We start from the raw sequence: 19,724 nt of genomic DNA on the forward strand, positions 1-19,724 counted from the left end.
ACTTGCGCAGCGCCGGTGCTACCAGGTGGAGAACCGGGGAAGGACCGGAGATGCGCGACAGGTCGGATACCCAGCTGCGGCCGGCGGGGTGGTGGGATTAATTAAGTCAGAATCATGCATGCTCTGTTCCGAGCTCGCCTCGTCTCGTCTCCAAGACACATTATAACACTGACAGGCAAGGTGATTCTACGTACATAGCTCTTCTAAGCCGCAGCGTCCAAACACATCAGGCACTGCGGTTGTCGCTCTCGGAGAGGACGACTATCTCCGGCTTCGAGTTCCCGGAAGCCTTCCCAGCAGCGCGTTTGGGCAGGGGCTTGATGCGGCGCGCAGTCGCGGGTTGTGCGGAGGAGGACGAGACGACAATATCCACGTCCGAATCTTCGTCATCTGAGCTCGAGCCGGAGTCCTCATCAGAGCTATCCGAACCCGAGGAGGCACTTGATGAGTCGTCCCCGTCTTCCGAGGACGACATCTCCACGTCGCGGTCGAAATCGACGTCGGCAACTGGGATACCCGGGGGCGCTTCCCCATGCTGCTCGAAGACTCCCAGGCCGACGTTCTGAGAAGCAGAAGGGGTGGGAGGTGAGGTGCTATGGCGACGCAGGCACAGATTGCTCGGGCGGGGAACGGGGACGTACCATCTCGATGTACTGCGGTGCCTCGGCGTTGACGCTCTCGATGTCGACGCTTGATGGGTCTTCTCTGGCGCGCTGGAGAAGGTCTGCGTTGGACGCTGCGAGCTCTGGGAGGAAGGCTTGGACGCGGGAGAGTACTGTGAGGTGAGACTTTCGTCAGTCTTTGTCTGTATCATTGGCCGACATAGATGGATGGTGTATATATAGCAACAATGGATTAGGGCCGTTCTGAGCTTCTGCATCTCGCTGACGCGGTACAATGCTCGTCGTTAAAACTGTTGCCGCACTCAGTTCCGGAGATTTACGTCAGTCATTCTTCCGGTTTATGAGCTGCAGCGGTTTCTATTCTGGCCAACACCAAGGCTGAGCCTTCAAAGTTCAGAAGCAACGCATACCAGTTCACAAGTTGCGTGATCTCGAGGGATTGACCATCGCGAGACACGTCTCAGATGACATGACACTCACGTTCGAGAGGAGGCTCGACCGCAAAGGTGCTCCTGTCTCTGGATTCGAACGGACGTATAGGAGGCTGCGGCCCAGCACCTGCTGTGGATGCGTTCAACCTCGAGAACAATCCATCTAGAACAGATCGCAAGGCGTTAGAAACGCTCGAGAAAAAGGCGCGAATGCACCTACGGATGCGCTCGTGGCGCTGTTCTTCGTCCTCGATGTCGAGGACTTCCGTTGGGCGCTGCTTCCCCTTCTCTCCTTCTTCGTTGTGTGCATCCATTCAAACTATGCTTAGCTTTTTATGAGTTTTTCTTTGTATGGCGTTGTACGGCTACGTGCCAGTGAAAGAACTAACCTCGTGGACCAAGATCAAGCACTGCGGAGTCAAGACGGTATGGCCGTTTCCCGCTTCGGGAAATTTCTTAGAAATAAAGAGTCCCAAATGTTAACTTTTCTGGCTAAGGGAAATCTGCCGAAAGCCTAACTTTCACGCCTTTCTTCACCAGCATCAGGCATCAGGAGCCTCTATCAACGAGATAGAGGTTATCGTAGCTCACTTAGAAGAGGCGCAGGAAGCTATGTTTTTTCCAAGAGTTTTGTTCCAGTTTTCAAGAGCCAGAAACGCTTGACAGTGGTATAAGCCAAGAAATCTCGGAGCGCCCGCGAGATTACGAGCGCTCCGCCTTCTCCGCGTCACGAGGCTCACAGCCGCGTCGCGTCGCGCGCCTGAGGTTGGACCCGGACTTGACCAGACCTTGTCCTCTACGACCATAGTCTCACTCAACCACTTCATACCTATCCGCATTTCTAAGGTCTCGCGACACACTCTACGGAGCTCCTCTTGCGGACAAAACGAAGAATACAGAAAAGCATACGCGACCACCTAAACTTGCGTTTCGACTCCGAGCGCGAAGTTCACCATGAGGTCCCCTGTGATACTCATTGCTGCTACTGCAGCGTTTTTCCCGACCTACGCATTCCAATTGCCCTTCAAGATCCCATTCTTCTCGAGGAGTACCCAGGAACCCCTCGCACTTCCGGAAGTCCAACAGGCAGAAACCATCATCCCCAACCGCATTGCCATCATTGGGGCTGGTGCAGCGGGCTCTTCTGCAGCGTTTTGGATCTCAAAGGCGAAGGAGCGGTTTGGTGTGGACGTGGAGGTGGACGTGTATGACAAGAACGGTTATATTGGTGGACGTGAGTACTCACCTCTAGCAGTGCCGTTCCCTTTTCCGTATGCGTACGCTACAATGCAAGGGCGCGCCGCTCAACATTGTTTCCATCTGACAGGAAGTACCACCGTCCAACCGTACGGTGACGAGAGCCTTGAGCCTGTTGAGCTCGGAGGATCGGTATTCGTCAAGGTCAACAAGATCCTCTGGCGTGCCGTTTCCGAGTTTGATCTCGAGCTCGAAGACTTTGGACGCGATGACGACTCAGTGATGGGCATCTGGGACGGTCAGGAGTTCGTACTTACGGTAAGTATAGTCGCAGCTTCTAAGTTACTCTCATGGCTCTTAGCCGCTCACGACGTTCGTCTAGACAGGAGGCGGAAGCTTGCTTGGCAACTGGCTCGACAAGTTCAAGATCCTTTGGAGGTATGGGTACAAGGCACCCACCAAAACGCAGGCCCTGTAAGTGTCTGTCATCTTCAGAGAACCAGAACCACGCCGCGGCGCCGCCCTTCGACGTCCTGGCTCACCGCCGCGTGGTGACAGAACAACATAGGTGGACGAAAGTACTCGAGTACAGTGACATACGGTGGTAGACATGGCACTGTGCGGTGGTGGCCAACGACGAAGAGCGGCACTACTACTCTGGTCAGTCTAGAGGGGGTGAAACAATACTGACGCGTTACCCCCGCAGCGTCGACGCCATGGCAAGCAGCATCATCAGGCTCTACGAACCCAACGCGCCGGTCTGGCAAAACGCGACTTCCCTTCTGTCTGAACTTGAGTGGGCAGACGTCACCGCACAGACCATGGCCGAGTACCTAGACCTGCATGGTGTCGACAGACGCTTCTCACGAGAGTTGGTCGAAGCTGCGACTCGAGTCAACTACGGACAGGTAACAATCACATCTCACTTTACCACAAGCGTTGTGCTGAGGAATTCCAGAATGTAGACGAGATCCACGCGTTGGAAGGCATGGTCTCGCTAGCTGCAAACGGAGCATCCACCGTCAAAGGCGGCAACTGGCAAATCTTCGAGAGCTTCGTTGCTGCGTCCAATGCGACGCTCTTTTTGAACACGACGGTGGGTAACTCTCCCCATTTCCTACCCGAATGGTCTTTGACATGACCATCGATGTGTAGGTCAAGGCAGTCTCGCGGTTCTCTGCCTCCGGCCCGTGGATGGTCCAGTCGTCCGCGTTCAAAGACCCGCGCCTCTACCGCTCCATCATCCTCGCCGCACCCTATGACCAGACTGGCATCTCCTTCTCCACCAAGACTCCTTTGGCGGAGGTCAAGAAGCGACCATACATCCACCTCAACGTCACGCTCCTGAGCACATCCTCCCCGACGCCCAATGCATCCTACTTCAACCTCGGCCACGGGCACAAGGCGCCCAACTCCGTACTCACCACATACGATGGCCTCCGCCAGCGCGGGCATTCCGAGCCCGAGTTCAACTCACTGACATACCACGGGAAGGTGCTCACGAAGGACGGCGAGAAGCGGGTCAATGCGGAGGGCGCGGAGGAGTGGGTCGTGAAGATCTTCTCCAAGCAGCGGCTGGAGGATAAGTGGCTGGAGGAGATGTTTGAGGGCAAGGTGGGGTGGGTGCTCAGGAAGGAGTGGGATGCGTACCCTGTTCTCCCGCCTACTGTGGAGTTCCCGCCTGTCAAGCTTGCGGAGGGGTTGTATTATGTCAACGCGTTCGAGCCGTGAGTTCTTCCTTGCCATTTGTTTGGAGACATGCCTGACAGTCGTTGTTGCAGGGTGATCTCCACTATGGAGACGGAAACTCTCGCCGCACGTAACGTGGTTGACCTGCTCATGCAGGAGCAGTACGGTGCTGGCCTGTGCAAACCGCATGTTGTGGAGGATGGAGAGGCTGCTCGAGAGCTCGACGACGACTTCGTCTACGGTTGGGATTGCTAGGCACACATATGAAGTGCCATCTATTGCTATTGTGAGTCCATTTCGTGACCAGCCAAGTGTCGATTTCTGACGACGGTATCTGGCCAGGATACTGCTTTGCTGCATATGTATTATCGGATGTTTTGCGCGTGTAATCTACTTGTTCGTTCTTGGATAACATCACACTTCTACCCAGCTTCCTGTGCAGTAAAGGGCTGGCAAAGACGGAACGCATCGCCTACTTGGCAGTCCCATCGTACAAGTACAAGTCTCACGAAGCCCGTGGCTGCCAAGGAGCATACATCTAGCCGGACCTCGATGAGGCGCTTGCGACGTCAACTAGGAATCATGATCTTCAACTAACCCTCAACCGATCGCCTCGCCCTCAGATGGTCTTATGGCTCTTCGCCTCCTGCGCTCATGATGTGCATCAAGCTATGGAGAGGTCTGCGAGCGACGCCAACTTCCGCGTTAGCGTAGCCTTCCGCGACTTCCCGCGAAAACTCGAAACACTGAGGAAGGGTGAGTATCCGCTGAGGTGGTCAACTGAACCGGTACGGGCTTCAGTGGCAAGTCTCCACATGAGCATTGAGCTACTCACTCTCTGATCATGGCGTCAACGCATCAGTCTACCGCCTTCGGAGAGTTGTGGCTGTTGGCATACAGCAACGCAAGCCTATTGAACGCTGAACCGGACAGAGCCACGTGTATCTCCCACAACTGCTCTCCAGACCCGTCTGGGTTTTGGATCTGGTCGGAACGTTCATCCCCATAGTCGTCGTCATCGCCGTCGTAGTCGAGCGAATCCGACGACACCGCGGCCCAGTTCCGCACGTAGACCCGGACCGTCCTGAGGGCGTCTCCGAAGAGACGGTGACGACGAGGCAACCTCCATTGCTGGATTGCGTCCGCCCGGTCCCACAGCGCCCACCGGTGGATGTGTGCGGTACCGTCAAGGGTACAGCTCCGTCCGCGCGGAGGGAGGTGCGCGCGTCCTACGCGACGAAGACTGTCCGCGTACTGGCTTGACAGATCGACGGTCAGCCATAAACGCGGGACTTGCGAGCGTTCGTCTCGACAGCACCCTACGTGGATGTAGAGCAGCTCTTTGCTGATGACGTTGGAAAACGTGTACGTCACCGTCCTTGGGCTCGCGGGGTCCAGGATGCGGACGTTGTGGAAGGCATCCGTCGACTCGTCAGCAGCCAGGAGGGGAACAAACCCGTACTTCCGGAGTTGGTTGACTGTCCATATGGGGAGGAAACAACGGCCAATCTTGACGTCGACGAACCCTGCTGGAGGGAGGGCCATAGCGATGGGGTATGGGTCCTCCCAGTCAGGCACCTGGGCCTGCGTGATGTAGATGTTCTTCCACTCATACAACGGCTGTCCTACCCGCTTGCGGAAGAACAATTCGATGAAGTTCGGAGTAGGTTCGAAGTACAGCCAGCGCGGATCGGCATAGGCGTTCCTGATGGATGGTCCAAGGCTCTCCGAGCTCGTCCAACCAACACTATAGGATCCGGAGTCGTCTAGGAGGTAGAGCAGTAGTCCGACAAGGGTGGTGCGGTGGTGCGTCGTGCAGGCTAGCAGTGCGACTGCGTGCGTTGCAGGTTTGCCGGCCACAGGGCGTCGATGGTGGATCTCGATGATAGGAAGACGGGCGCGTATGCCGTGGCTCGTCACCGAGAACTCTGGTATCTCAGTAGAGGCAGAGTTGTTCCTTATACGAGCCTGCCAAAATGATGGCTCGGATGAAAGATCATGATGAAGTGGGAGATGGGAGGACTCACTTGAGCCCTGCCTCCAGCGTATTCCGAGGGTAAAGCCGCACTCTCGAGAGCATTCCAGTACTCGGACACGGATGTGGTCAGGATATCCATCTGGGGCTTCTGAAAGTCGCCAGTAGAACGTGCAAGCAAGCTGCACCTGTTCGTCGGCTTGATTAGATACCGGCCTGCGAACCAGTCGCCTGGCATCCCGAGCCCCCAAGTGAGAAGGGTATGGTCGGCAATGTTCTTCATGATCCCCTCCTGCAACCGTCTGAAGGCCTGTCGGCCCTCTCCGTAGATCGTGGACATATGCACGCCGAAGATGCCCATGAGAGAGTACGCCTCGTCCTCGATCCGTGTGGTTTTGCGCTGGGAAGCCCACTGCATCCTCTTCGCGACGGGAACGGAGGATAACTGGACGCGAAAAGTGAGGACGTTCACGTCGATTCCGGTCACCTGCTCCAAAAGGCGAGCGAACAGGGCTTTGTCGCCAAGATGAACCCAGTTGTGGGAGAGGAAGCAAACATGTTTCGGAGCGATGAGCTCCTGCAGCGTCCAGCCCCGAGTGAACCACTTGCTCCTTCGGAAGGATGAGTCGCGAGCGCTGGGATCGGTTCCAGCGGATACGTCGTGCAAGTAGACGTAACAGACTGTCGCCCGAGCGTACCACTGGTACATCGAGTTGATGGCCTCGGACAGCTCCGCGCTGCTCGACTTGTCGATGCAGCAACTGTCTATCCAGAGCCATTCAAAACCCTGTGCCTCAGCATAGATGCAACATCCTCGTATTTTTGCAGACGCTTGGTCGCGTGGATTGATCTTCCGGGGCGAAGATCGTGCGAGGGCGTGCAGAACCTGGATATCCTGGAACAACTGCTCGTCCTCTCCCCACACGTGCGAGAGGATGGCATATCTCTGCGGCGGTTGACTGAACTGGTGCAGCTCAGCGCGACTGGTGCGTAGGAACCACATCTATATACTGTAGAGGTCCTGTGTGAAGATATGAGTCAGAACAGAAGATCTGCTGTTTCAATCCGCTGTAGCCTCACCCACCTCCAACGCACTACAGTGCAACCAGTGTCCTCGTCCAAGGGTAGGTGAATGTCCGAGCATGACAGGAAGTGGGATACTTAGCCAGCTTTAAGCCCGCTTGAACTTGATGGCACCGGTCTCGTGGTCAAGGCGGTGAACCAGGGAGCGCCGCCGTCCACATGCATGATAGCTTCCGGCGCTCAGAAGGTACGCAAGCAAAGCCTGTATATCCTCCTAGAGTTTATCGGCATCCGTATATACCAATCCGATTCCTTAGTGTTCGAAGCTGAAGCGATTAACAGACGGTATGACACGTTAAATTGGAGACACCGAGCAGGAGACGGAGGCTTTGAATCCCATATTTTGTCATGCAGGCCTCTTTGGTACTGTGTCGTCAAAGAGGTGGTCGTTGCTGCCATACGTGTAGAAGTTGAGAAGGCGGATACATAGTGTACTGGAGGGTGGAAGTAGAGTCACTGAAATTACTTACTGTACTTACTTAATCCTTTTACTTGCGCTTAGCTAATGCTGACTAAGCATTTTGAGGGAAGAACCGGAAGCGCTCAACTCCTGCTTTCTGTCCGTCACCATCCTCCGAGTACCCTTCCTGCGACGACCATGGCCTCCTACCTCCGTCGTTTTATGAGCACCGCCTCGACAGCATCTGATGGACTGTAAGTTTGCGAGAAATGTGGGAACTACGCGCTTTGACACGTTTCATGACGTGTCTACAGGTCGAAGGTCTTCGTGAGTACTCGGTTCTCATTCTGGTGTGTACAACGAGCTTAACGACACTCAACCCCGCAGTTCGATGTTGCAATCGACTCCAAGCCCACAGGCCGCATTGTCTTCAAGCTGTATGATGACGTTGTCCCCAAGACGGCCAAGAACTTCCGGGAACTTGCCACCGGCCAGCACGGCTTCGGTTACACAGGCAGCTCTTTCCACCGCATCATTCCCAACGTACGTACTCACCATTCGGAGCATTCTCGTGGCATGAAGTGAAGAGGCTTGCGTGCAGTTCATGATTCAGGGCGGTGACTTCACACGGCATAACGGTACTGGTGGCAAGTCGATCTATGGGGAGAAGTTCGCAGGTATGTGTGTACTCCTCATGCCGTCACTCGGGCATGTCCCTGAAGTATCAGCGTAGACGAGAACTTCAAGCTCAAGCACACCAAGCCCGGCCTGCTTTCCATGGCTAACGCCGGACCCAACACGAACGGTTCCCAGGTATGTGCAGACAGCAGCAGTGAGTGTATCCGCTCACACAGTTCTACGTAGTTCTTCATCACGACCGTTGTGACGTCATGGCTTGACGGAAGGCATGTTGTGTTCGGCGAGGTTGTCGAGGGCATGGATATTGTCAAGGCGATCGAGGCAGCCGGCACGGACTCCGGTCGTCCAAAGTCGCGGGTGCTCATCACCTCTTCAGGTACAGTATGAGGCCCTACATCGTGACACTGAGATGTGTGGTAAGTGCTAGTTTTCCCCTGCGGCCCCAGTGGACAGATCTGATGTCGCCCAATCTATGTCTTCCCACAGTCTTTGGAGGGTGAACAAAAGCGGCTCCTGCGTCACAATCTCACCACCTGTCGATGCCACTGTGCGAGCTCGCGTATCCTACAATACATATCTCTAATGCATGCACCCTTCGTTCTGACCAGGATTCGGTCGGAACAAGAAGCTATGTCAAGGCCGACAAATTCAGTGCATCGATAGCAGACGACCCGGATCGCGGTTCACAAGCGAGGCACACATCATCGCACGAGCTCCTTTCGCAATTCCGCCCGTCTTGTAGCAAGAGATAAGAGCACCCTCTCCACTTGGGGCGTGAGCTTGTGCGAAAGGGTGAGTTCTTTCTGGCATGTAGCCACTGTCGCCGTCGTGGCGCATCACAAAGTCCATCATTGGCCCGCATGCTCTGCTCAACGTCGGAGATACCGCGTGAATCTGTGTTGCGGGAATGAGCGGTTCCTCACGTGAGGTTAATGTCTCGGCGTTGTCACCAAGGATTGTGCGGACCAGACAAGCTGATGTGTGTACCTCTCGCGAGGTTGCTTCCTTCAGGATCGTGTCGAGCTCGGAAATGGGTAGGCCCTGAGTTCATTGGTTACAGGCTTACAGCATCCGACCTGTCCATTGTTCAGACGTTCAGACGTCGAACTGTCAAACTTCGCACATCAGGAGTGGCGTGTGCTTCGCGTCTTCTTCTCCGATAGCGGAAGCACGCCAGCTGCAGCCTATCGCGCAAGCCTTTCTGCACTGCGAAGCTGAGGAGTGCGGTGCAGGTGGGAACGAGAACCGCGGACGTTCGGTGCATTCCCCACTAACTTTCAAATGCTGACGAAAACGCGCACATGACCCGCGTGACCGCGTTCTTGAGCAGGGAGCCATTCGTCGTCGATAATCATGCTGCATGCGATAGAGTTCGCAAGGACGCTGGAGGAGGTATTTAGGGAACCCAACCTGCGATGCCGAGGACACTAAACCCACCACCCTAGTCCTTCCCCACAACCACCTACCTTCCTTGACGAGCAACATGGCCCCCACTGTCAACGTTGGCGACGCGGTCCCCGAGGGCACTTTCGTATACGTCCCCTTCACGCCCGAGCTCGAGGAGCACAGCGCGTGCGGTATCCGTATGTCTACTCATCCATTCCTCACCCCCTCCGCGCTGACTGTGTAACTCCATTTAGCCACCAAACTCTCTACCGATGCGTGGAAGGGCAAGAAGGTCGTTCTCTTCGCAGTCCCCGGAGCCTTCACTGTACGTCCCAGCCCTCCATGTGTCTACAGTGCCGCAGCTGACTGTGGTGGTACCCTCTGCAGCCCTCTTGCCATGCCAACCACGCGCCGCCCTACCTCGCGAAGGTCCCCGAGCTCAAGGCGAAGGGCGCAGACGTCGTCGCGGTCGTCTCCGCGAACGACCCCTTCGTGCTGAGCGGGTGGAGCCGCATCCTCGGCTTCGGCGACAAGATCCTCGCGCTCTCTGACCCCGATGCGAAGTGGTCTTCTGCGCTCGGCTTGGATGTCGACCTGTCGGGTCTGGGCATCGGTCTTGGCAAGCGCACGACGCGGTACGCGATCGTTCTCGATGATCTGAAGATCAAGTACCTCGGGGTGCGTGCCTGCATTGATCCGTTGATTCTATGGAGAAGATGATAGATGTCTGATTGGTCCTGCAGGTTGAGCCTGACCCGACGCAGGTCACCGTCTCGGGCGTCGATGCAGTCTTGGCCGCACTCTGAGTCTGAGGCGATCACGATGCAGATGAGTAGATGAAATGCGACCGAGTCGCTGATAACCTGTATTATCCGTGTACATATGATACCTCGATATATCCAACTTTGCGCATAACTATCAGAGTGCGGACATAACAACATCGCATCCTGCAAATCACATGGGATACGTATGTACAATTCCAATCATGATTCTTGCGACTACATGACGAAAGACAAAGTCTATGTATACAGGTCGTACCATGGGAAAATTGCATGAAGGATGGTGGTACGATCTGGCACGCGTTCAATCGCTGCAGAGCTCCATGTCGAAATACTGCATGCTCGTACTGATCATCAGCATCGTCAATCCATCGAGTCCGAACGTGATTTCCTCAATACCCGCGCTATCCTCGCAGGACATCCTCTGCTTCCCGGGGGTTGCGGTGGCTCCACGCAGGTATCCCCTCGCTGTCATGTTGACGTTCTGAACCTCCGCAAGCAGGGACCTCGTACGCTGACCGCCTGCCGCGGGCGAGTTTACTGCTGCCGCGGAGCGCTTCTTCGGGGTGGAGGTCATCGCGAATGTGTGGCTCTTCGTCGCATGACCAGTTCGGGAGCGACCACTGCGCCGGGGCGTTCCCGTCGGGGTACGAGGCGGCGCAGCAGAGGGATGGGGCGCGCTGCGAGAACGGAGGATACGGGCCCCTGCGGCAGCTCCTATGGCTCTGGGCGTAGACTCCGCCTTGACAAGAAGCGGCGACACACGTCGGCCTTGAGCACGGGTGATGGGGCGTGCGAGGTCGAAGGGAAGTGTGTTCTCGGTGCGACGCTTCTTCTGTGGAGGTGCCTCGGGGTGACCTTCTGCTTCTCCGGAGTCTTCGCGCAGGACTGCGAGCGAGGGAGTACCAAAGGACATGCTCGGGCGGGCGCGGCTGGCAAGCGGGGACATAGGGCTGGCGGGAACGTTGCGCCCCTTGCCTGCCCGAGGGGTTGTGGGGGTGCCGTTACCCAGGGATGCGGCCGCGCGAGTACGCGAACGTGTTAGTAGGCCAGCTTCGGACTCTGGCATGGCTTCGCGGATGCCGACCAGGACCTCAATGGAGTGACGGATCCAGGTGTCCGAGCGAGAGGTGTCGATCTGCATCGCGAGAGGAAGTTTCGCGTTCATGGTGGTCGCAACGTCTAGAAGCTGCGTTCGGGACATGGTGATGAGATCGGCATGGCAGCAGAACGGGATGACGTTCAGCGAGGTGATGACAACTGCGTCCTCGGTTGGGTCTTCGTTCTGGAGTGCAACACAAGCGAGGTGCGACGAGTGCGGCGCGGGTTTGCGCGCAGGCGGGGCTTCAGTGACCCGAGTGAAGTCGTCCTCCGACGAGTCGTCTCCTCGGTTGCGTTTACCCAGGCTGGACAAGACGGGAGTAGGCTTGATGACATCCAGGATGAAGCGACCGACGCTGGTGGAGGAGGTTCTTCTCTTCGTAAGTCTTGTCATGTTGAGCAGTAGCGGATAAAGAGGAGAGGCAAGATGATGGTGCGACCTACAAACAGTCGACTCAATCGATACATTAAGTTTGGAGGCTGACAGGAGGCTCGCAAGGCAACTCCTAGTCGAATCGGCCCAGTTTGTACTATCTAGAGAGGCTGACGAATATTAGCGATCAATTAGGTGTTTATCCATCGTAGCAAGCCTTCCGCAAACTTGCTGTCGACAACATTGCGTTGCGTATGCATCATATCGCCGATGAGCGCTGAGCTCTGGTATTCCTACTCGACTACAGTACCCGGACCATGTCGCCTTCCGAGACCTGGTGGTCTTGCGTCTCATCGATACTGAGCGTAGAGTTCTAGTATTAGATACTAGTAGCCAGCCTGAAGCTAGTGAAGCTTTAAGGATGAGGGTAGAATTGAACACTGTGTGGTTGCTGGACAACATGCTTCAAGTTCGGCGCTCAAGATGGCGGTGGCATGAGCACGTGATGCTAGACGCGCCCTCGACGCGACAACGCGTGAGCTCGCTGCGTTTTGCATTCTGCTCGCTGTCCACGACGATGTCAACGGCTGTCGCGTCACGAACCCCTCCGACGCCCATACGGGCGATACCCTCCACGCTACTATCACGAACGGCGCCCACGATTCCACCAGCTTCTCAGCTGTACGAACCGCTCGTCAAAGGCGTCCTACGCCACCGACTGTACAAAACCTTCCTGCAAGCTGCTTTCGTATGCTGGGTGCTTGTGTTGTCATGGAGCACATGGGGACATGAGACTGGACGCATGCTTGTTGTGCCTATAAAGCCCTCGACGCTGGCCTTCACGGTGATGACCTTCTGTGCCGGGGCACTCCCAATAGTGGTATTACGGAAGGTACATCTCGTCGGTGAGCACTGTCATTCTTCTCTTCCATCCAAATGCCCAACCCGACATATGCGTGCGTGTGTTCGTAGCCTCTCCGACTCCGGCCACCTCACCGTCCAAGACGTTGACCGGAGCCCTCAAGAAGCAAAGTACTGTTCACGCTTTCGTGACATACATCGCTTCTTCCCTCTCCCTGGCCATCCTACACATCCTCGTGACTGGTGCATACGAGCCCACTATCGAGCCCCACTCGCGTCTATCTCTCTTCGTCAAGTCTAGGTGAGTCTCATACGGAAAACATGGTCTTCCTTCGGCGACCCAGATGCGGGCCATACCCATCGTTCCTGTTTCTTCCTATTATTACCGTGGACTTATTGTCTTCACGTCCAGGAAACATCCGTATTACCTGAACGGACATCTGATCTATGTCCTCTCCTCTCAACTATTCGTCGCATGCGCATGCCTGCTGCGCTGCGTCCTCCTAGACCGGTTTGCCATTCGGTGGACAACGCTAGTGGGCTCGAACGACAAGCTGCAGGCATTTGGCCTCGCACGCGTCCTGACGGTCACCCTCACGAGCCTCGTCTATACTTTCATGGTCACGATTGCGCACCTAGCGGCATTCGCTCTCGCACGGTCCGCGGTGCTCCCTCTGCTCTACCAACTGCCGTTGGTATCCATGGTCCTTCGGCCGTTCACTGCGCACTTCCTCCGGGGACAGTGGATACCAATGCTCTTGAACCGACATTGGTCGGTTGTGAGCCGGGCGTTCTACCTCGCATTGGGCACGGTTAGCATTTGGGAGTTTGCAGAAAGCTCATTCGATGCGATTGTTGCCGAGGTATGTGATGAGCCTCTCGAGAAAAGGACGACTACGACTCACATTGAGTACAGCCAGTGACAGTTTCGAACCACACCGCTGACCCGGGGCTGACCTTGGTGTCCGGTATCACATCCACCGACGCGTACCTCAAGCACTTCGCCTACGCCGAGCTGCGAGGTTTTGCGACAGAGGACTCGCCAGCTGCGAGTGCTCGTCGAACTGCCCTGTTTGGTGACCAGAAGTATAATCCGAGCATGTGGTCAACACTCGCCCGCGAGTCACTTCTCACCCTTGGACGCGACTACCAGCTGTTCCTCCGCAAAGGGCAGCCGGCACCCACCAGTACGCCTCTTCTCGCTCTCTAGTGTGACCAGCAGCTCATGGTACATCATAGCGCCTGCAGCCGCATCAGCTTCACAAACAAAAACAGCATTGCCTCTGCCTGCACCTGCGACGCCACTGATCCGTACACCTGTCTTCAAGCCCGCCCAGTCGTCTCCCCTGCGCGCTGCATTGGATACGTTCGCGTCAGACGGTCCGATCGCTACGGTCGTTTCAGAGACAGCTGAGGCAGGCGCGTCGCACATCCCAGAGCTGTTCCGATCTGTGATGCCTTCCACGCCCGGGCCCAGCGCCGCCGTCGAGACGGTCAAGAAGGCCGAAGAGAATGTCGCGGCAATTGTCAGCCAGACGAAGGGCAAGTGGCGGGAGGGTGCGAGCAAGGCGGTAAGCGCGTACGTTCCGAGGAGCGTCGCGGAAGTTGCGGGGCAGGCGAAGTCGTGGTGGACGCGAGAGCGGGTTCACAGACTCGCGGAGACGAGCCTCCCGAACCGACACATGGACGCGATGGCTGCGGAAGGTACGTCAAATACTATTCCCGACTGCCTTTCCGTGTGCTCCGCAGGGCTCTGGTGCTGACTGTGCGTGTAAAACACAAATAGTGCTTTGTCGACTCGTATGTGCGTCCCTGACCGAAGACCGGTACGGTGTCGTCCAACGAGACATTCCCAAAATTCTCGAGGCGCTGTTGTCCTTCCTCTCAGCGCTAGAAGACTACCAGACCGAACTCAATGCGAAGTACACGCTACCAGGACCCGAACAGTTGAAGGAACTGCCGGTAAAGGAGGTGGCGGAGAAGGAGACGCTCGCGATGGAGGCTGCGCGCGCGAGCGAGGTATTAAGTGTCGTCAGCGATGGTGCGTCTTTGGCCGCTTTGATCGTCCTCGTCCCCTCGGACTGCCACTCCCCGCTGACTGGTTGCGAACACGAACAGCGATCAAGGACGGGATTGTGCAGATTGTACGGACGTTTGGGGAGAAGCTGTCCGCATTCAGGTTACCGCCGCGGATCGCGAAGAAGCTGCAGGGCTTCGTGGACTACAATTGACGGAGCGCGTACGCTTCGGTTGTTGATCACTTGCTCGTATGAACAGGGGATCCATTCTTGTGCCCGCGGAACGCAGTCGGGCAGTGGCGTGCCCGTCTGTTTCTCGATGCCTTCCAATGCCTTCGAGTATGAAGTAGGTGACTATCGCCGGTGGATACGACGTCGTGTGTCGGACATGGACGTCCTTCTAGCCGGGCGCTCCATGCTAAACTACGTCTTCCAGTGAGCAGCTGGTCGGATGTCCATTGCAGGTGTACCCGCTTTCGGTGCTGACGAGGTTCCCCGAGCGGAAGCTAGCTAGGGAAGGTAGGTGGGTCCGGCATGAAAGAGTTGCGGTTGCCGTGAGTGCCAGCTGCATCGAACCCAGAATGCTATCAGCTAGTACCGATTTGGACGGGGGGTAACAGTAACCTCAGGATGTCATCATACTCTGTTTTGGAAGTAAACCTCTATGACACCACAAGTCAGCTGATTACGCAGCAAGTATCCCAATCCATAACGTTATGTCATGTTTCTTCAGGCCACAAGGCTCGCATGTGTTGTGGGTGCGTATGTACCCATCACATCTGGTACTCGTAACTCATTCCAAGAAGATTGTAGAAGGAGATCCCGCGCAGTTTTGCGTGGCGTCGAGCACGCCGCGGCGACCAGGCACGGATGCGCTACGCCCCTACATATCCGGTATTCAAGAAGCCGCGATCGGATCCCGACTGGTTCGGAGAGATCTGTTGAAATCACGGCCAGTCTGCAACCGCACCTCCTCCCAAGCTGTGCGGCTGACCCATCCTACAACGTGCATAAGTACTCTACACACCAACCATGTTGCTGGCCTTCGAGCTGATTGGCATCTTCACAGGAGTCATTCGACTAAGATATGTTGAAATCTCCCGTTTCTCTTCCGTCTCTATAATTTGTTGTCGGCAGTAGTGGGCCGCGGGCGCCGAAGGAGTAAGAAGTGGGTCCGCAGCTTTGTAAGCACCAGATGCAGTCAACGGACCGTCGATCGGGGCAATACCCGCGGGGATCTCTGACCAGATAACCTTGAACCGGCTACCGGGAGTAATTGTGCCGGGCCATCACCCTGTTCGCGGCCCAAATCTACAATCTTCTTTACTCATCTCGCAGCCGTGCCCGACCATGCTGACGACGGCCTGCTCTTGTTGCGCTCGCATGTACTATTTCACCGCCGATAATCGTCCCAAGATCCGGGGGCCGCAAGCCTGGTATAAGAGAAATGGTCGTGATGGCGCCGTTTCTCTGGCTTCTTGCTCTCCCCCGCCCCCGCAGTTTCTGGTTCCCAACGAGTTGTCCCAGATCACTCTCCAGACTGCTTCATGATGTCAGGAACGACCTCTACACGCTCGTCTTCAGACACTGTGATCGGCCCTCACCATGTCCTCGACACTCGCATCGAGGAGGGCTTGCACCGTGAAGAACTCCGCGCAGAACAGTACGGTGGTGACGATCCTCAGGAGCCCCTCCCCAAGGAGGGCGACAACATCCCTGTCCCTGCGGAGAGTAAGAGTGACCCCTATAAGGTCCAGTGGGATGGCCCCGACGACCCTGCCAACCCACAAAACTGGTCCCTCGCCCGCAAGTGGGGCATCACTATCCTTTGCACGCTAATGACCGTCAACGTGTGAGTAGCCAGTTCACGTCCATGTCTGCAACTGACGCGCTGACGTCTTTCGTTTCTCAGAACATTTGCCTCGTCAGCACCTTCGGCTGCAGGAGCCTTCCTGGCGGCTGAGTTCGGCGTCAGTGCCGAGGTTGGCTACCTCGTCACTTCTATCTTCCTTTGCGGTTACGTCCTTGGGCCGCTACTCTGGGGACCCGGTTCCGAGGTGTTCGGCCGCCGGATCGTTTTCCGGGTATGTCTAGTCGTCTACGTGCTTTTCCACCTCGGCCAGGCGCTTGCCCAGAACATCGCGACGCTGCTCGTCACCCGTTTCCTCACCGGCGTCTTCGCATGCGCACCCCTCACAATCTGTGGTGGTGTCATCGTTGATATTTGGGACCCCATCAACCGCGGTCGCGCCACGGCAATGTTCTCAGCTGGTGTCTTCGTCGGTCCGGTACTCGGCCCTATTGCCGGTGGATTGTGAGTTCCGCTGCACTGTCGGTTGTCCTGACCCCTCTAACTTCAACCTCTCTCCACTTACAGCTTGGCCAATAGCTTCCTCGGCTGGCGATGGGTCTTCTGGATCATGATGATTTTCGCCGGCGTTTGCACAGTCCTTGCGCTCATCTTCCTCCCGGAGACGTATGCGCCTGTGCTCCTTCAGTGGAAGGCGCAGCGGCTGCGGAAGGCCGATCCCGACGCCAACGCGAAGCTCTATGCCGAGCACGAACGTTCGGATTGGTCTATCCGGGGCATCATTCACCGGACGCTCTACCGCCCTATCCAGATGCTTATTCAGGAGCCCATCCTGCTTCTCGTCACTTTGTACCTGTCGCTCGTATACGGTATCCTCTACGCACGTAAGTTTGCACTCTCTTTCTGGTGTTGATGTCGGGTCTGACAGCTATTCTTCAGTGTTCGAGGCTTTGCCCGTCATCTTCGTCGGCACGCGCGGCTTCAACATTGGTGAATCCGGCCTCATCTTCATCGGTGTCGGTCTCGGAACTACCTTCGGCGCGTACCTCACGGTTCCCCTTTCGCAACACTACCCTCAGCTCATCGTTAAGTGGCGTGGGTTCCCTCCCCCGGAGGAGCGTCTCCTGGGTGCCATGATTGGTGCTCCGGCCCTCGTTGTCGGTTGCTTCTGGCTTGGCTGGACTGGACAGTACCCGAGCATCCACTGGATCGTCCCCGCCATCGCGACTGTTCCCATCGGTGCGAGCGTTGCGCTCATCTTCAACGGTTTCCTCTCGTACCTCGTCGACACCTACCTCCAATACAGCGCCTCCGCGTTCTCGGCGAACACGATTGTGCGGTCGTGCGTCGGCGCGGCGTTCCCGCTGTTCACGGTGCAGATGTTTGACAAACTCGGGATCAACTGGGCGTGCACGCTCCTCGGTCTGTGCTGCCTCGTCCTTGCACCGAGCCCGTTCCTGTTCTACAAATATGGCACGTGGATTCGGATGAAGTCCAAGTTCTCGCCGTGCCCAGATCTCCTCATTCTGAAGGAGTTCGAGGCGGAGAAGGCGGCTGCCGAGAAGGGCGCAGACCGGGTGTGATCGCGCGCCGTCCCTGCCACCCCTTCCTGCGCTCCCGTTCCTGTTCGTGGATGTCGTTGTACATAAGTTATTACCTTCAGCGTCCGGCTTTCTGCTTCGGCTTCCGTTGTTTGCATCGTCGTCGTCTTGCTTGCACGCTCGGTTCCTCGGTTCGGACAAATCCATGCCATAGATTGTGAACATCTATCATCTACCCATCATGCTGTATCCCATAGAACGCGCACACACTAGACTCACACTCCTGCCATTTCATCTGTTTCCTCTGTAATGTCTCTGCCAGCCATTTACGTTTTACGACTTTCTTTTTGGCATTGCTTTCATGTCGATCACGTTACCAATGATTATCTTGCTCGTTTTCGCACATCCTGACTTTTCTGTACTTCGTCTAATGGAAATCATCATCGTAACCGCATGCGCCCTTATTCCTTAATCGTAGGCTTCGACGCTCCGAGTCCAGACCAGTTTACGACGGACTGTCAAGTGCGGCCAAGCTTCAAAAGGCAACTGCAGTCTGCTCCTACACTGTGACCGCAACCGTCACGATGGGTCACGTTGGTGAGCTGGCTTCTAGTTTAGCGGCGTGGTTGTCAGCTTCCCCGACCGGACGCGTTAGGTTCAGTAAATTGATTGGGTGAGCGCAATATCACTCATTTGTGTTTGTCTGCGAAAGAACAACATCTCTTAGGACCCAGGTATGGCCGGTTCGCTTCGACTCGTCTCTTGGCCCCGGCTCCTCTGGCATACTGACCCCCCAGTCACCCAGCTGCTCGTGCGATCAACCCTATTGTCCACACGGTAGGTTTGTTCTTTGTCTCGACGTCCTGTGGCTGATGTGTCTGGGGTGTGTAGCTTCGCACGCTGGTGCACAGCACGGAGTCACGTGTTAGGGGGCACGGACGACAGTCGCGACTCGAAGGTCCACAGGATAGAGATTCATGACAAAAGGTGGCCTTTGACGCCCTTAGACCTCAAACGATGTATTGAATACGAAAGAAGACGACTGAGGCTTACCATTCGTCCCATCCGGCCCGCCAACCTCTCGACATGCTCCCAACCACCGAGCCCTCCACGGAGCGTGCGTTGATAGCCTGTTAGTTGGGGCAGATGTTGCACGCGTAATTTCGGCCTGCTGGGGCGACAAGCGTTTGGAGAACATAGGTGGTTGGCCAGCCCAGAGTCCAGAGTCCAGACGAGAGACCCGTAACCACTCCGCGGACACTCGGAGTCCGTCATGGTCAGCAGCACGAGGCAGCAACGGGCGAGTCAAAGCGCAAACAAACGAGAAGCATGAGCACAGCCTGTGACGCTCTGTGAAGACCCCAAGTGGGCGCCGGCAGGACGGACTGGGGACGAGGTCAAAGCGACGGTGTGGACAGAAAAGGCAAGTTTCCTCGTTCGCGCGCATTGCTCCTGCAGCACGAGGCGCTTCCCCATCAATTCCTTTGGCAAAGCTCTCTTTCTCCCTCAGGGTTCTCGCACCGCCGACGCTTTGGCCGACCGCAGGACTGCATTGGGGAGATATGTGGTTCCTCCGGAGATTACGTCCACGCCCCCGCTGCGCCTCGAGAACCCGCGCGACACAAAGGTAGGAAGCACGGTATGTCAAAGACCTTCTGTCCAGCGCAGGGAGGGCTTCTCGAGGTTCACCTCGCCCGGGGTCATTGTCGTCGAGGACATGTCTGCGTATATATTGTCTGTGCACTAAGCCTCCAGCCACCCAGATCCACAGTCGCCTCCTCATTCCCCAACGCTCCTCGACGCCCCGCCCCGACCACA

The 19,724-nt window shown here is 56.4% G+C and overlaps 8 protein-coding genes across 8 annotated transcripts; 5 read left to right on the plus strand and 3 right to left on the minus strand.

Annotated features, from left to right (window-relative positions):
• Nucleotides 1–90: 90 nt before the first annotated feature.
• L226DRAFT_531321 (uncharacterized protein) lies at nucleotides 91–1,665 on the minus strand. The gene is made up of 6 exons (XM_067680051.1): nucleotides 1,574–1,665; nucleotides 1,444–1,509; nucleotides 1,275–1,373; nucleotides 1,104–1,217; nucleotides 642–775; nucleotides 91–562 (listed from the first exon to the last, which is right to left on the minus strand). The coding sequence occupies exons 3-6, from the start codon at nucleotides 1,366–1,368 to the stop codon at nucleotides 227–229; spliced, it is 678 nt and encodes a 225-aa protein (XP_067540127.1). The 5' UTR covers nucleotides 1,369–1,373; nucleotides 1,444–1,509; nucleotides 1,574–1,665; the 3' UTR covers nucleotides 91–226.
• Nucleotides 1,666–1,837: 172 nt separating this feature from the next.
• L226DRAFT_531322 (FAD/NAD(P)-binding domain-containing protein) lies at nucleotides 1,838–4,395 on the plus strand. The gene is made up of 8 exons (XM_067680052.1): nucleotides 1,838–2,288; nucleotides 2,382–2,569; nucleotides 2,634–2,725; nucleotides 2,958–3,159; nucleotides 3,210–3,347; nucleotides 3,407–3,978; nucleotides 4,033–4,226; nucleotides 4,283–4,395. The coding sequence occupies exons 1-7, from the start codon at nucleotides 2,009–2,011 to the stop codon at nucleotides 4,193–4,195; spliced, it is 1,635 nt and encodes a 544-aa protein (XP_067540128.1). The 5' UTR covers nucleotides 1,838–2,008; the 3' UTR covers nucleotides 4,196–4,226; nucleotides 4,283–4,395.
• Nucleotides 4,396–5,898: 1,503 nt separating this feature from the next.
• On the minus strand, nucleotides 5,899–6,918 carry L226DRAFT_455910 (HET-domain-containing protein; the record flags this gene model as incomplete). The annotated part of the gene is made up of 1 exon (XM_067675265.1): nucleotides 5,899–6,918. The coding sequence occupies one exon, from the start codon at nucleotides 6,916–6,918 to the stop codon at nucleotides 5,899–5,901; it is 1,020 nt and encodes a 339-aa protein (XP_067540129.1).
• Nucleotides 6,919–7,557: 639 nt separating this feature from the next.
• Nucleotides 7,558–8,580, plus strand: L226DRAFT_253252 (uncharacterized protein). The gene is made up of 7 exons (XM_067673284.1): nucleotides 7,558–7,652; nucleotides 7,713–7,725; nucleotides 7,786–7,941; nucleotides 8,000–8,075; nucleotides 8,132–8,211; nucleotides 8,263–8,453; nucleotides 8,524–8,580. Exons 1-6 carry the CDS (start codon nucleotides 7,597–7,599, stop codon nucleotides 8,422–8,424), a joined length of 543 nt encoding a protein of 180 aa, XP_067540130.1. The 5' UTR covers nucleotides 7,558–7,596; the 3' UTR covers nucleotides 8,425–8,453; nucleotides 8,524–8,580.
• A 903-nt stretch (nucleotides 8,581–9,483) lies between these two features.
• Nucleotides 9,484–10,310, plus strand: L226DRAFT_531325 (Redoxin). The gene is made up of 4 exons (XM_067680053.1): nucleotides 9,484–9,620; nucleotides 9,678–9,748; nucleotides 9,811–10,101; nucleotides 10,167–10,310. The coding sequence occupies exons 1-4, from the start codon at nucleotides 9,521–9,523 to the stop codon at nucleotides 10,227–10,229; spliced, it is 525 nt and encodes a 174-aa protein (XP_067540131.1). The 5' UTR covers nucleotides 9,484–9,520; the 3' UTR covers nucleotides 10,230–10,310.
• A 174-nt stretch (nucleotides 10,311–10,484) lies between these two features.
• L226DRAFT_531326 (uncharacterized protein) lies at nucleotides 10,485–11,424 on the minus strand. The gene has a single exon (XM_067680054.1). The coding sequence runs from the start codon at nucleotides 11,404–11,406 to the stop codon at nucleotides 10,507–10,509; it is 900 nt and encodes a 299-aa protein (XP_067540132.1). The 5' UTR covers nucleotides 11,407–11,424; the 3' UTR covers nucleotides 10,485–10,506.
• An 829-nt stretch (nucleotides 11,425–12,253) lies between these two features.
• Nucleotides 12,254–14,768, plus strand: L226DRAFT_455586 (uncharacterized protein; the record flags this gene model as incomplete). The annotated part of the gene is made up of 7 exons (XM_067675249.1): nucleotides 12,254–12,581; nucleotides 12,649–12,838; nucleotides 12,950–13,400; nucleotides 13,454–13,724; nucleotides 13,786–14,241; nucleotides 14,324–14,578; nucleotides 14,656–14,768. The coding sequence occupies 7 exons, from the start codon at nucleotides 12,254–12,256 to the stop codon at nucleotides 14,766–14,768; spliced, it is 2,064 nt and encodes a 687-aa protein (XP_067540133.1).
• Nucleotides 14,769–16,048: 1,280 nt separating this feature from the next.
• Nucleotides 16,049–18,368, plus strand: L226DRAFT_480468 (MFS polyamine transporter). The gene is made up of 4 exons (XM_067676885.1): nucleotides 16,049–16,407; nucleotides 16,468–16,869; nucleotides 16,933–17,249; nucleotides 17,305–18,368. The coding sequence occupies exons 1-4, from the start codon at nucleotides 16,103–16,105 to the stop codon at nucleotides 17,946–17,948; spliced, it is 1,668 nt and encodes a 555-aa protein (XP_067540134.1). The 5' UTR covers nucleotides 16,049–16,102; the 3' UTR covers nucleotides 17,949–18,368.
• Nucleotides 18,369–19,724: the final 1,356 nt, after the last annotated feature.

This window comes from Lentinus tigrinus (assembly GCF_003813185.1).
Source record: "Lentinus tigrinus ALCF2SS1-7 unplaced genomic scaffold L226scaffold_4, whole genome shotgun sequence".
NCBI classification, from domain to species: Eukaryota; Fungi; Basidiomycota; class Agaricomycetes; order Polyporales; family Polyporaceae; genus Lentinus; species Lentinus tigrinus.